The sequence below is a fragment of the Lathamus discolor genome, chromosome 11 (assembly GCF_037157495.1).
Source record: "Lathamus discolor isolate bLatDis1 chromosome 11, bLatDis1.hap1, whole genome shotgun sequence".
In the NCBI taxonomy this organism is placed as follows: Eukaryota; Metazoa; Chordata; class Aves; order Psittaciformes; family Psittacidae; genus Lathamus; species Lathamus discolor.
In genome coordinates this window covers 1,107,605-1,122,407 of record NC_088894.1, presented here as the reverse complement: position 1 = coordinate 1,122,407, position 14,803 = coordinate 1,107,605, and the positions used below count along the sequence as shown (strand labels likewise).

General features: G+C 47.3%; 1 protein-coding gene across 1 annotated transcript; it reads right to left on the bottom strand.

Moving 5' to 3' along the window:
- Window positions 1-928: 928 nt before the first annotated feature.
- On the bottom strand, window positions 929-13,517 carry RAD21L1 (RAD21 cohesin complex component like 1). Its single transcript, XM_065691849.1, has 13 exons — window positions 12,796-13,517; window positions 11,159-11,288; window positions 9,714-9,813; window positions 8,576-8,682; window positions 8,032-8,214; window positions 7,304-7,405; window positions 6,530-6,643; window positions 5,729-5,958; window positions 4,690-4,792; window positions 3,825-3,964; window positions 3,043-3,132; window positions 2,476-2,553; window positions 929-1,930 (listed from the first exon to the last, which is right to left on the bottom strand). The coding sequence occupies exons 1-13, from the start codon at window positions 13,438-13,440 to the stop codon at window positions 1,742-1,744; spliced, it is 2,211 nt and encodes a 736-aa protein (XP_065547921.1). The 5' UTR covers window positions 13,441-13,517; the 3' UTR covers window positions 929-1,741.
- Between the last annotated feature and the right edge of the window lie 1,286 nt (window positions 13,518-14,803).

Genomic DNA, 14,803 nt, shown 5'->3' with positions numbered 1-14,803 from the left:
CCCGCTGTTATTCCCAAGTCCTGACAAGCCTGCTCTGGGAACACCTGCACTCTGTTCCCGACCTATTTCCTTCAAGGTCTGTACCTCATTTATTCCGACACACTGACTCGTTTCGATGTACACGTCTCCTGCCTCTCATCTATTCCTGCCCGCCTCCAGCCTCCTTTTGTTTCCCTTTTTCCTGGTGAATCCAGCGCAGAGCTGCTCTCCCTGAAAGGAAAATGAATGTGTTATCGCCTCTGCTGCCACTGGAGCTGCTCTTACCACGTGGCAGCGGTGCCGGTGGGAGATGCAGAGTCATTTTGGATGGCTTTGCGGGGAGAATAACTCGATTTCTCCTTCCCTCCCCAGGCTGCGGTGCTCTGTGTCACAGGGGCTCACTGGACACTGTGCTGGTGGGGATCGGGGCTGGTGCAGGGGAATGGGGGTGAGGTTTTTGCTCCTCCTTTGGCCATGCACTCACTGGGAGTCACATTTAGGGAACCAAACCCTTTCCTGAGCCCAGGTTGGTACCTGATCCCCAAGTAAAACTAGTCCCAAAAGAGGAGAAGGGAACACGTCACCCTCAAGTGCAGGCTTGGCCTGGCACTTCTGGAGAGCAGCGCTCCCGTTCCCATCAGAAAAGGAAAATGCCATTTCTCTTGCAGTAAATGGGAAGATTTTTACCAAACAGGGTTGTTTTTCCCTCCCTTACAGCCAGAGAGGTAACCCCATGGCAAGCAAAGGCTTCTTACTGATTTTATCAAACGGAAGTAAGAATCCAGGTGGAACAGACCCAGGCCCAGCACAGGCTCTTCGCAAATACACTGGGACCACCTGGCCACCAACATCGTCCATCCTTCCCAATTGTAAGAAAATCCCCCAGAACACTGACTCCGAGAAGGAGATCCTAGAGTTTGAGCACAAACACCAAGGAGCACAGGAGATGTCATGTTCTGGTTTTTATTGATTTCATGGTAAGAGGGGGAATGTACCCACAGCCACCTGCGCGGGTTCAGTGTGCCTGAAAAGCACCGCCACATGACAGTACAAGTGTTAAAACTCTTCCTAAATTAGATGCAAATGCAAAGAACTACAAGGATTCCTTTAACAGCCATTTTTAAATAGGGCTACACATAAATAAAAGAGTTCATCCTTAAGTGAACATGCTCCATGGAACGTGAAATTGGAGGATTTGCAGAGGAGAGGGTTTGTCCTGATGCTTATGTGACTCTTCCAGGGGCTCTGTAACCTCTCCCTGCCTGAACACAGGGAAACAGTGCTGGAGGCACTACCGCACTGGGCCTTGAAACAGCAAACACTGGCCCTTCTCTGGAAGGAATCACTGCAAACAGATGGATTTTGGATACAGGGAACTCAGATTTCTCTTACCGATGGTGTGAGGATTAACACGTGTGTTAGTTCAAATCCTGCCTCCCAGAAAGGATTTTAACATTTCCTAAAATCCCTCACAACAGAAATCCCTCCCTAATGTATTTTAGTGATATTTTATTAACAGAATAAGTAACTGCTTATCACCAAACCAGCTATATTAAAAATAAACGAGCTAGGGAACATGTTGGTAACCATGGTGGCACGTCATGGCACATGGCACGAGCCTGTTACGTGGTAGTTCAGAGGTGGCTCCATGGTTTAACAAGACATTCAATCATTTTTCTCCAAAAATCTATTTGCTGGAAAATCACCAATCAATCAATCAATGAGGTTGATTTTTGGTGGCTTATCTGGCTCTGACCCGAGGTCAGTGAGCATCAAACATAGGGCCGGCGGTGGCTGTGATGTCGGCAAAGGGAGCGCTCTGCCTGAGCTCCACAACCGACTGCTTCTTCAGCACCAGCAGGATGTAAAACTTGGCTGCGGCCTCTTTCCGGTTGTTTTTCCAACTGAGATCCCGGAAACTGAAGGAGCTCACCCCGGATCTCTTCAGGTGCTGCAGGAGGGAAGCAGGACAGTCAGGTTGGCTTTTCAGGTGAAGCACATCTGAAATGCTTTTCAGCATCCAAACCAATAGGACTCATCACTGCCTGCTCCCTGGGTGCTGGGTACCACTTCTATCACAGGCAAGGAGTGCCACAGCTAATCAAGTGTAATTATTTCTTAGGGTTTAATGGCTACACTTACATGAAAGGTCCCTTCAAACCCAAACCGTTCCATGATTCCTTGATTCTATAAGGAGGAGATAGTCCGACACTTCTGTTGGACCACGTCAGGCACTCAGAATCCTGGTTTCCCGAGTAAATACCCAAGGAAACACGGCAGCAGTAATGGGGTCAAGGCCAGGCTGGACAGGGCTTGGAGCAACCTGCTCTAGTGGAAGGTGTTTCTGCCTGTGTCAGGGGGTTGGAACTGGATGAGCTGTAAGGTCCCTTCCAACCCAGACCAGTGTGGGATTCCATAAGGAAGAGATTTCTGACAGGGTCCAACTGAAAACAACACCTGAGTTTGGCATCTAATTATAAAATCCAGCACTGGTACCTGTAAGGCTTTTAAGAGCTGGAGAGTTCTTTTGTTCCACCTGATTTCTTCACTGTCTTTCCTGTTCCTCATGAGCTCCTTGAGAGGAAATAGAACAGAAGGTTAGGTGGCATGTGTATGATAACAAGGACAAGAGTTCTAACTGAAAATCCTAGCTGGAACTGGGCATTTTGGTGGCCATACTCAGGATATCTGGGACCTCTGACACCTCTGTGGTCACACAAGGCTTTGTGGAACAGAAAGGAATGCTAACTATGTTCTTTCTGCTACCAAGGAGCAGCTCAGGTGCATGGTAGCACTGTGGAGATGGTCCCATTGAGGCCTGGAGAGGCAGCTCCACAAGAAGACGCCGCTCTGCATGCCTGGGTTGTGATATCATTTGTGCTGGTCAGGGTCAAAAAAGGCTGTTCAAAAATCTGGATTTAGGCTTTGGGCTTAACCTCTGAAGGCTAAAGGTGATGTGAGTGCAGCCAAACAAGGCTGTGATGCCATCACTGCTATTTTAATCTATCTGAGAAAGAACAGAGTGTGACATGGGCCAGAGCAGTCAGCCTGGAGCACACATACGTTTGATAGCTCAGCTTGTTGCATTTCAGCTTCTTGGCTGAGGATACTGGTCACCAGTGAGGAGCTCTCAGACAAAACCATTGCACCCTGCTGTCAGAACAGAGAGTGATCAACAGGAGTTACAGCTCATGGGTACAGTGCAAATCCCAATTACACAATTCTGCTCCAAGAATGTATCACAAGAAATGTTTTCCAAAATGATGGAATAGTCCCTATTTTTACTACATCCCACCTAGGAAAGGACTTTGCTTTAGTATTTATCCTACAGCTGATCTGCACCTGCAGGCTTGCTTCAGGCACAGACCCTACATGTTCTGCTACTGTTAGGTCCAATTTTGCCATGCTTTTCCAACTTTAACAAGCCTCATATTCCCTGGGGAATGCCCTTGTACCTCAGCCTGGGTAAAGACAGCAGAAATAGATGATTTGTTATTGCTTATTTCCTCAATATGAGACACAAGAGGTAAGTTTTATCCTTTATAAAAATGATTAGATTGATCTCTGCAGTATAGAAGCTGTATTTCACATTTACCTTTCATGTATAATTAGTGATCTGACTGCAATCTATACTGATTAATAGACATTTTAATTAATCATTAATTCATTGTGTCTACCACAGTGCTTATAAATAAACTTTTATGGCTCTAAATAAACCATCAGCTGCCTCTAGAATGTCTTCAAACAGGTATTAGAAACTTCTTAACGTGCTTTAAATGGAGCCCTGGCATAAAACAACACCAAGAAATACATTTAGGTGTCTAAAACTTATGGAAACTGCTCACTATAGTTTCACCACAGTGATCATCAGTTACATTTCTGCTATTCTCTGATGGCAACATAAATGAATCGTGTCTAATTTTTCTCTCAGTGTCTGAATGAGCTGACTCCTGCAGGAAACTTGGCTCTTCTACTATCAGCATCTCTGTATTAATGAAAAAACAAGGTTTAGGAGGCAATTCCTGGCCATCTCTGTCCTTAAAAATACATTGAAACCCAACAGTCACACCCTCGTTAGCAATATTTGAGAGCAAGAGCCAGAAAGACTAAATACAGAATAAATATCATTCCCAATCAGATCATGGAAGAAGAAGAACCTGCCAAGAGAGTTTTCCCTTTCCTAGAAGTTGACCTTTAGGCACTGCAGGAGGTGGTTCTGCTGATGAACTAAGGCAGACACCCAGATTGTATTTCTAGCAGAGCAAAGGAATGAAAGCAGATACATCACCTCAACACATCTGAAACAGGACATTTCCACTTGCTTGGTATTAACCCAAATGCTGTCTTCAAGATGTAAATACATGTTATTGACATGAATTTGGTTTGGTTAAACTCAGAAAAGGTGGGAAGGTTTTGTTCTGTGTGGTAGACAATTAAAGAAGCAAAAGTGACCCCCAAAATACCTCCTTATGCCACAAGGAAGAAAAAGACTTGAAATTAATTTCTGAGCTAAGGAACAAAAAAGCAACAAAGTACTTATGAAAATAAAAAGCCCTTTAAAAATTAATAATTAACAGCCAATTTCCTCAACATTTAACTTTTTTGGGCCTTTGTTTTGTACAATACTGCCCACTCTCTTAAATGGTAAAAAGGTAAAACACAAGGTATTTTCTAACAGCCAATTTTGCAACAACAGAGTTAAAACATTACCTGTGGTCTCTTGCTCTTTCCTTGTTTCCTCCATTTCAGACTCCCTCTGTATTTCCCTCCTTCTCATCTTAAATCCGTGACTCTTGAAGCATGCTGCAAGGAACTGCAAACAATTATTCGCGCTGGTTTGCTTTCAGAACACTACGTCACATTATTTGCAAGTACCAACTCAAAGGTATCAATCTGAGCTGTGGATCAGTTACTGCAACTCGAAATTTAGGTATTTGAATTAGGTAATTCTGAAAATCTGGATTTTTTAATTTTTTTTTTTTAATAATAGCTTTCTGCAGCTTCAACATTGCAGTGAACTCCATGAAGAAACACCTTAGAAACAGCTTGGATCGGTTTTCCTTGAAGCCAGCCAGTAAGGAAGGACGAAAGAAAGAAACATCGGCAGCTCTGTGAGTGTGAATAACATTCATCCTTGGGAGAGTGAGCTGTAGTTCTGTCGCTGGACTCTGAGTGGTGAAGCTGCGCTGCTGTGAACCTGCAGTGCTGCTGCTGGCCTGGAGCCCCTGCTGCCCTGCCCTCACCAAGCCACACAGCACAAGGCACTGCAGTAAGGCTGTTGCACATGGCTTATACCAGGGCTCTCATTATCACCTTTAGCTCTTCTTTATCTTATCATCAGCTCTAAACCTACTACCAGGTTCTTTGAACAATCTGACAGATACTACATGAGGACAGGAAAGGCTTTGATCTTTAAGGTCCTTTGCAACCCAAACTGTTCTGTGATTCTATGACTCTGTGAAATTAAATGTCAGCTCTCGTGGTTTTTTGTCATCTTTCACTTAGTGGTGGACAGCTGGAGATGAAAGCCCTGAGCTCTATAGATGGGCTTCCTAATGGAGCAACTGCTCCAGTTGCGAGCATGCAAATAACCGTCAGGTATCCAACCCAACTATACTGCAAAACAGGACTTCAGTGATGCCACACACATGGGAAGGAGTTCACAGAAACTTTTTCAAGCCTGAAAGCTCTCGCAGTGAGCTCCTAACCTAGCCAGTGATATAAAACCCTGCAAGGACTCAATCTTTACCATTTGCAGCTTAGCAGGAAGCAGCAGCTGTGTCGTGTGGGACAGGAGTTTATCCACACCTCCGGATTTCTTCCACAGCATTGTTTTTTTGGTTGGGGGTGCGAGGTCTAAGGTGGCCATGATGTCTGTGCAGTTGTTCAGTTGGTTGTACATGGCATAACAGGTGAGTTCCTTGTCTACATCCACAAACAACTTCCTCTTTCTTTTACTCTTTTTCTTCTGGGTGATAGCTAAAAAAAAGAAGGTCTAAATAATGTCTATTCACAGAACATTCAAGTACAAAACAGGCGCTGGACTCAGACAGACAGGCTGATGACCTCCCAAAACATCACACAGACTTGAAAACCAAAGTACAAGCACATGGGCCACTTCTCCAAAGGTTTTCGTACATACACTCCCTGTATTCCTGTACAGGAGCTTCACACGTGTTTAATGGCGGAAGACATATGACTATTGCACTAAAGAACCAGGAACATGAGAACTTAATGAGGACACGTGATATGCCACCAGGACTGAATAATCTCTCTCTAATCCATCAGGAAGTTAATTATTCCAAGAACTGCTGATGTCCTCAACAGGTTTCATTACCTCCTAATGAATATCTGTATTTGTCAATTTAATCCTTTAGCAGCTGGATTAAGATGCATACAGTAAACAGGAAAGAAAGCCAGGGATTGGTTATATGGCCATAACTTCCTGAATATTGTTTTGGCAGGCTGGAAAATTCCAGAATGCTAAATAATGGTGTCAACATGAACTTGTTGATGCAAACATTCAGCAAGAAACTGGTCACGTTCTGACCTGCAGCATCAAGTGGCTCAAGAACAAATCCATCATCTTCTTTCAACACAAGTGTGGTTTCACTCACTAGGTGACTGACTTCTTTACTGGTGGTGTCTGCACAGCAGGACTCAACTATAAGAAAACCCAGAAAATAACCCAAAATTTAAGAAATTATTCTATCTTGTAAAGTTTTTTATCTCACGCCACAGAATGATATCAGACAAAGAAGATCAGAATTAGAGAACCATGATTTTGTCTGTAATCTCACAGTTTTAAAGAAACAGTGTTGGGGGGGGGGATAAATTAAATAAGGATTTAAGATATCAAAAGATTTCCAGAAACACTTTTCAGAAATCAATGTCACTGGTATCAAACCGAAAGAAGACAAACAACAACCTGATGATCTTACTGAAGTGTCACTTGTTGCAATATGAAGCCAGAAATACTCATAGGTGAAGTTCAAAGTTACAGCAAACCCTTATTCAGTTTCCTTTCCCCTCCAGAAGTGATCTCCTGCTGTGGAGGCAGCAGGTGGATCAAGAGCGTGTCCAACAGGATGTCATACCAAAGCGTTTCTAAGCAATGTCAAGTTACAGACCTGGGATCCCCAGGTCTAATTGAATTATACCCAAAATGGAGGATGAACAAAATTGGGGGGGGGGGGGAAGCAAAATAAATGAACCAAGGCAAAAGGGATGGGACATGGTACAAAGCTGAGTGTGAGCAACTTGAGGCATTAGTGCAGGAACAGGGGTTGGTGTGAGGACAGCAGGGTGGGTGCTGCAGACTCACTGGCTGTGCTGTTCCCCAGTGGCTCTTGGGACAAAGGGTTTTCTTCCTCCATACCAAGAATGTCTTGATCCAGGTCTGTGTGCTCGTCCCTCAACAGGATTTCTTAAATATAAACCACATCGTTTTAATCATTCAAAGACTTAGTAGCCATGAAATAGCCTGATACCAACTAATGTGACTTATTCAAGGTTAATCCTCAGCAAACAAAACCCGCTCAGCTCCCACAAATGGCTGCAGTGGAATGGTGGCCTTCAGGGGTGCAAAGAGGAGAGGGTTACTCTTCACTTTGAGTTTCCACTGCTGCTCTGAAAAGTATTATATTGATATTGTTTAAAAGGTATAAATCTAAAAAGGTTTATGTAACTACTCTAAGCCATAAAGATGTAGAAGCTTCTTTGCTGACTTTGCTCTTACAATAAAGATAAAAATGCTGCAGTGCTTCACCTTCAAAAATATGAACTAAATGGTTCACCATTAAGTATAACTGGAATGCCTTTAGTTCTAAAAACCTGAAATATAACCTTTAAAACATTTTTATTTGGCAATGTCTGACATGGATTGTCATATGTCATAGATTCAGTGCTAAGTAGAAAGCAAAGGAAGCATGAATTCACCAAGAAAACAACTTATGTTTGAAAGCAATCACTTTCACTCTGTCCTGTTTGTTTTCCTGCCAGAATAAAGATGTTTGGAAAGAAACTGATCCTGTTTATCTGTGTCAAACCCACCTATCATATCTGCAGCATCCTCCTCGTCTCCAAAGCCGTCGTACTCAAAACAGAAGGTCTCCTCTCGCAGAGCAGACTTGTCCCCGTTCACACTCACAGAGCGATCCACCACAAGACTGTTGCTGCTTGTTAAGATGCTGCCATCAAAGAAGCTTTGTTTCCTCAGGGCTTCTGGTTCGTCATCTGAAGAAACACAGAATATCCCATGCTTCATCTTCAGGAATCTTTGAAACAAGTATCTATCTAATTCCTAATGTTTCAAATCATTTTTAAAAGGTTGTAAGATGCCCCAATGCCTCAAAGGGAACAAAAAACAACCCGTAGCTAATTCAGTAAAAAGCAGAGTGTTGGGTTTGACTCTCCATGATCACATTATACTACTTAGGTGGAATCATTACACAAAAATTTAAGCATATAACAGTATGACAGAGCAATCAGCACAAATAACAGCATTTTGCATGTGGAAGGGACACAAAATGTACTAAATTTTTGCATAAACACAGTTTTCTTTAGGAAATATTTCTAATTTCTCAGCTTCTCTCACCAAAGTTTCTGTCACAAAGAAATAAATTGCTCTCGTAATCCTCTGCAAGCGTGATGTCCTCAGCTCTGCTCTGGTTCAAGGTGAAGTGTTCAGCAACGTCAATGGCACTGATGGAAAAAACATCACACAAAATAAAAGGAGAACTGAGAGCCACTAAGCATTAGGCTGGAATGTGAAAACTTGCTTCTAGAAAATCACCAATCTGATGTTTTATGACAAACCCCCAAAGACAGCTTGTTTTCCGTGGCATTGGAAGCACCCTGGCTGATCCTCAAGGAGAGAACATTTTTTCCCCCAAGGCTATTTGCAGTCGAGCCAGTTAGGGTTTTATGGAGAAATTTCCCTACTTTAAATTTCCTCTAAAAGCTAAAAATAAGCATTTGGAAACCAGGTGCTGGGTGTTTATTAACAGTGGTACCTTCAAGCAAGCAGGAGGCCACCACCTGGGCTGGCCAGAGCTCTGTGTAGCCTCCAATGTACATCACACAGTGGGGACTGACCCTGCCCTGGCCAGGAGACAGCTGGGGAACCCTAAACAGACCCCATCAAACTGCATTCATGACGAGGTACAGAGGAAGCCTCAGGAGAAATCCGTTATCCCAGACTTTTGGGGGCATCAGAGCTATCGCGTCTTGGCCTCCTGCTTTCTATCAGTGTTTCTACATTAATGCTGGTTTGTGTCAGGAAAGCCAATGAAATATGCTGGCTTTTCATCAGGAGCCAAGCTGACTGCTGCTGATAAAATACACCAGCCCCAAAGAGCCAGAAATTAAAAGCAGTTACACAAGGGAGCAGTACAAGGTGGTGAGGTTACTCACCAGAGCTCCCTTGCTTTAAAAACAGGATTTACACTATCTTCTCTTGAGGTCAGAGAGTGGTTTGCAGGCTTCGCTCTGGCAATCTGAAGCCCTGAACTCTAAGTTCATGCATTATTTCATTGTAAAGGGCTGTTGATTAAACAGACTTTGAGGGGCTCAACAAAAGCACAGCTCCTGTGACTGCAGCTTCACAAAGCTGACTCAGCATTTAGGAGAATCCAGGTACCAAAGCCAAACAATTCCACCTGAGTCTTCATAAGATAACATGAGGATATCTTTTACTTCTGAAGATACTGAATAAAACTGAGGGAAGCATTTACTTTACATCAGGTAGTGGTGTTTCAAAATCATGAAACTCTTCAGGTAGTGTAATGGCTTGATAAGTAGCCTCAAAGTTCTGCTTGGGAAGGTCAACAAGGCCTAGAACAAACAACAGCACAAAGTAAGTATCAATAAGGTGAAAGTAATGCTCTCCCACTTATGTGAATTGGAATTGTAAATCTGTCAGGAAGGACTGCTGCTGTTCTAACAGAAGGGCAAAGCTTAGGCCCTGTGTCAACAGGACTCCAAAGTGGAAGTAAAATCTTTCCTTTCCATATACTTTAGACACCATATTTTTTACAGATACAGCAGAGTCTGCTGCTACAGGACATGAGATAAAGTAAATATATGGGGTTTATTAACAGCCACTTGAAGTTCCTGGAAGATCCTCACAGCTGACATTTAGCCTGGAGTCTTCCACACCGCTTCAGATGAATTATTGTGTTTTCTTTCCCTCTCCAGTGTCTGCATAACTGCTCTTCAGCATCAAATAATTATGAAGTGAGAGTGCAAATACTAATGGGAGGATCTAGGAACAATTCAGGTGAGAAGGGATTTCCAAAGGTCATCTAATGCAATCTTTTGCTCAGAACAGAGTTAGTTCCTAAGTCAGATCACTTCTGACTGTTTCTGATGGAGAATGACAGCATCCCTCGACAGTAACAAGCAATAAGACAAGAGGAAACAGCCTCAAGCTGCACGAGGGGAGGTTTAGACAGGATACTGGGGAAAAAAAAGAGCTTCACCAAAAGGTTGTCAAGCACTGGAACAGGGGCTGAGGGTAGTGTTAGAGTCACCAACCCTGGAGGTATGTAAAAGACATGTAGATGTGGTGCTTAGAGGCCTTGGCGGGGCTGGGTTAACAGTTAGACTCAATGATTTTAAAGGTTTTTTCCAACCTAAATAATTCTTTATCCTATGATCCTGTCCTTGAGAATAATGTAGAGTAGTCTGTTGCTACGCTGCAAACAGATCAGGTTACAAAGCACATTAGGGCTGACAATAGATGCTGATGTCCGGTTGTTAGCCTTTTATTAGACAACAGTGCCTCCTCGTTTGCTGCCTAAGAATGACAAACATCCAGCCAGCTGGGAAAGGATCCAGCCACGTCTGCTTCCTCCTCGCTGGCTTCATGGGTAGAGTTCAAACCCCACTGTCAGGTCTGGCACTAACACTCTGTTAGAATGCTGATGGTGTCATCAGAAATTAAAACCAATTAGCTAACAATGGAGGCTGAATTGAAGCTTCACCTAATAAGAACACTTAAGATATTGTTTCTTTTAAAGGAGTCAAAGACCCGAAATGGTATTAAATTAAACATCAACAGCAGGCCACCGGTATGTTTGGGGTCAATAATGTGTGTTTAACAGGAATATCCACAATTACCTTTCAAAATGAGAGCTGTAAAGGACACAGGTGGAAAGATGCAGAGCTCTGTACGCACCTGGGCGGAAGGCTGTCTTCATTTTTGTCAGAGCTTCGCTGCAGTCTGCCATGAGGTACTTGGCTTTCCTGTGGTAAATCCGCACCACTCCGAGGAGTAAGTGTCCAGAGGTCCGCAGAGCTATTGTAAACTGGGATGGTTTAAAAAGGTTGTCCAGGAGTTAGGATTTGGGGCAAAACCATGAAAATGGAAATGTTTTCCCGTTCAAATGGGGATATTACACAGCAGTGACAGAGTTCCAGTATCATACACCAGTACAGAGCTCTGTGAAATTCAACAAGGCTTTGTGCTGATGTAGAGGATCATAAACAGAGCCTAGAAACTTCTAGCTGCTTCTGTTGCTAAATGTTGCTGTGCCAGAGCGTGAGGCCTGAACTGAAGCTCTTCCTTTATCTAAATCACCTCAACTAACTGCCAACAAACAGTGCAACACACCCTGAAACAGCAAGCAGCTGCGCATAAACTGGCGTTTGAGACTTGGGTTATTTAACTGAGCAGACACCATACCTATGCCCTTATTTACGCAAATAAAGGCCAAAATATGCCCTTATTTATGCAAAGTCTTCCTGCATCAAGCACTCTCAGGGTGGTCATGCTGATGTGAGGCAGGACAGCATACAAGGGAAGGTAGGGGATATTCATCTAATACCTCTTGGAAAACACTTCCATATAATATCAATTTAACAGCACTCTGTTAACGGTAACCCATGCAGGACAGTGGGATTCAGGCTGCCAGATATCAAGCAGGTGTTTTCATAGAGGAAAACATAACGATAAAAGTCTGCTTGCACCAGCTGAAAGCTTTGGATCTCCGGAGCCATTGACTGGGGAGCGTGCAAAGCATTCCTCCCCGTTCCCTTGGATGCTTCCCTTGGATGCGGTTGCACTGGAGAGGCCGAGGACTGAGTCATGGGTCCTTGATTACCTGCATTGTTTGCTTGAGTCACACCTTATCTGGGAGGCGGGGGGGGGACTTCAGCCTCCCGGACTGGTCACAGAGCCTCTCATAAGCACTGCGTATGCTTAACTATGTATTTAGCTGCTTATAAAGGGGGACCTGGAAGAAGTCCACTGAAAGTGGTTACGAGATATGATAAATGACTTTTGACAAGAGCAGCAAACGCGTTCTGCCCGAAGAGCCGCGTACCCTGTCACGGCTCTTCCTTAGCCCCTTGGTATGAGCCAGCACCCGACTTCTGCACCTTTTTGCGGCACGAACAGCGCCATTCCCAAGCGCTGTCGTACATGTCACTACCGCGCTGCACTGACGGCCTTGTGCTGCCTCACGAGTGCCTCAGACCCTTCAGCCCCGGCGCCCACGGAGCAGGCCCTGGAGCTCCATCCGTGTGCGGCGAAGCCCATTCGGATGCACTGTGGTAACACCGGCCCGCGCTGCACGTTGACTGTACCCCACAGACCTCCAGGGACGCGAGTGCAGCCTCAATACTCACAGAACTGCCATCCCACAGGGGTCCGTCGGAACGAGAGCTACATAAAACCAACAGTTTCCCCCACACCTCCTTCGGAACAGCCACACGTTCACCCTGAGGTCGCAAGCGCTGCTCCCGAAGAAGATGGACCCCTCGGCCCCACAGCTTCCCTGGGTGGGGGGCACCTGCCCGGTTTTACCAGCCCACCTCTGGCGAGATGATCTTCTCGATGGTGGCCTCCAGGTTGCACTCAAATATGTGAGCTTTGGTGAGCTTCTTCTCCCAGTGCGCGGCCAGCCAGATCTTGGCCAGGGGCCCGCGCTTGTTCAGCAGCAAGTGCAGGTAGAACATGGCGCCCGGGCTGAGGGCAGCCCCTGCCACCCCGCTGGTGAGCCCAGCTCCGGCCCGAGGAGGGGTTGAATGGGACACTGAGGGGATGAGGGGGACGTGGTGGGATCCTAAAGGAGAGGGCGAAGGGATTTGATGGGATCCTGAGGGGATGGGGGGAGCCAGGCAGGCCCTGAGAGGGTTTAGCAGGGGCTGAGGGATGGAGGGCGCCTCAGCTGGGTGCCGAGGGGACAATGGGGATCTAAGTGGGATTGGGAGAGATTTATGAGGACAAGGGGGAATTTGGTGGGCTCCTGAGGGGAGCGGGGGGGGTACCTGAGGGGCTGGGCACGGGCGGGCTCTGAGGGAATGGGGCAGCGGGTCCTGAGGGGATGGAGGGAGCTCCCCGGGCGCTGAGGAAATGGAGGGACCCTGAGGGACCCAGCGGGCACCGAAGGGTTGGGGATGGGGTTTATGGGCGCTGAGGGACCCAGCGGGCACCAAAGGGCTGCGGATGGGGTTCATGGGCGCTCGGCTCCGTCCATGTCGGGCCCTCCTCAGGCCTGAGGGGCTCCTGCGCGCTCCCGCCAAAACCGGCAGGGGGGGGGCGGGGTGTGTGCAGTGCGCGCGGCAGCGGGAGCGCGCCCTGGGCTCGGGTCCGGTCCCCGCCCCACGGGGGCACCGGGGGGGGGGGGGGGGGGGAACCCTCCCCGGGACCGGCTCCGAGCGCCCGGACCCAACCGGGGCCGGTGCCCGCCTTGCACCCGTGGGCACAGCCCCGGCACCGGCGGCTCCTGGCGGCGCTCCCGCAGGGAATGCTGCTGGCAGCGGAGCCCATTCCTGGTGGGGTTAGCAGGGAGCGCGCGCCCGTCGGAGGGAGCAGGATGCTGCTCACCTCCCTGTGGATGAAGAGCACCTGAGTCAGCACCTGCACCAGAACCTGCACCTGCACCTGCACCAGCACCTGCACCAGCACCAGCACCTGCACCTGCACCAGAACCTGCACCAGCACCAGAACCAGCACCAGCACCAGAACCAGCACCAGCACCTGCACCTGCACCAGCACCAGCACCAGCACCGGCACAAGCACCTGCACCAGCACCAGCACCAGCACCAGAACCTGCACCAGAACCTGCACCAGCACCTGCACCTGCACCAGAACCTGCACCAGCATTGCCTCCGCCACCTCCTTTTCCTCCTCCATCTTCAATTCCACCTTTTCCCTCCTCCACCTTTTTCCTTCTCCCCCCCCCCCCCTTTTTCACCCTTTTCCTCCTCTTTTCCCTCCTCCCAGCCTGTTTCCCCCTTGCCCTTTGAAAAGCTCTCTCGGGAAGCACCCCTCCATCTCCCTCCCTGCGGGTGAGCAGCTCCCGAGGGGCTCCAGGCACGTTTGCGGAAGGAAAAAAGGAAATAGAAGGAAAAAGAAGAGCTTCGGCCCCGATCCTGTGCAGAGGGAGGAGGGTGAAGGTGTGCGGCCGCCCGCCTGCATCAGCCACCGCTGAGCCTGTCTGCTCTTACATGGCACCAGCCAGAGCATCACCGGCTCCTAATCCCTCTGCCTGATGCTCTCTGCGCTTTGTTTTCCATCCAGGCAGAGCAGTGAGGATCCCGGTGCTCCCGAGCCACAGCCCAGTGCAGCAGCAGCTGCTGTACCGGGAGGCACTGGGGTTCTCCCAGCGGGCTGGTGTTAGGTGATGGCAACCAGATCTCAATTAGCACCAGGGAAGATGTGAGCCTGCTTCCAGGGCGGCTGCAGCTGGGATCAGCAGGAAGCAAGCAGGGACCAGCAGTGCCAGGAGGGGAGGTCACAACGAGCCGGGCTCCTCCGGTCCTCACTGCCTGCCCGTGCCCCCTCCGGTCCTCACTGCCTGCCCGTGCCCCCTCCGGT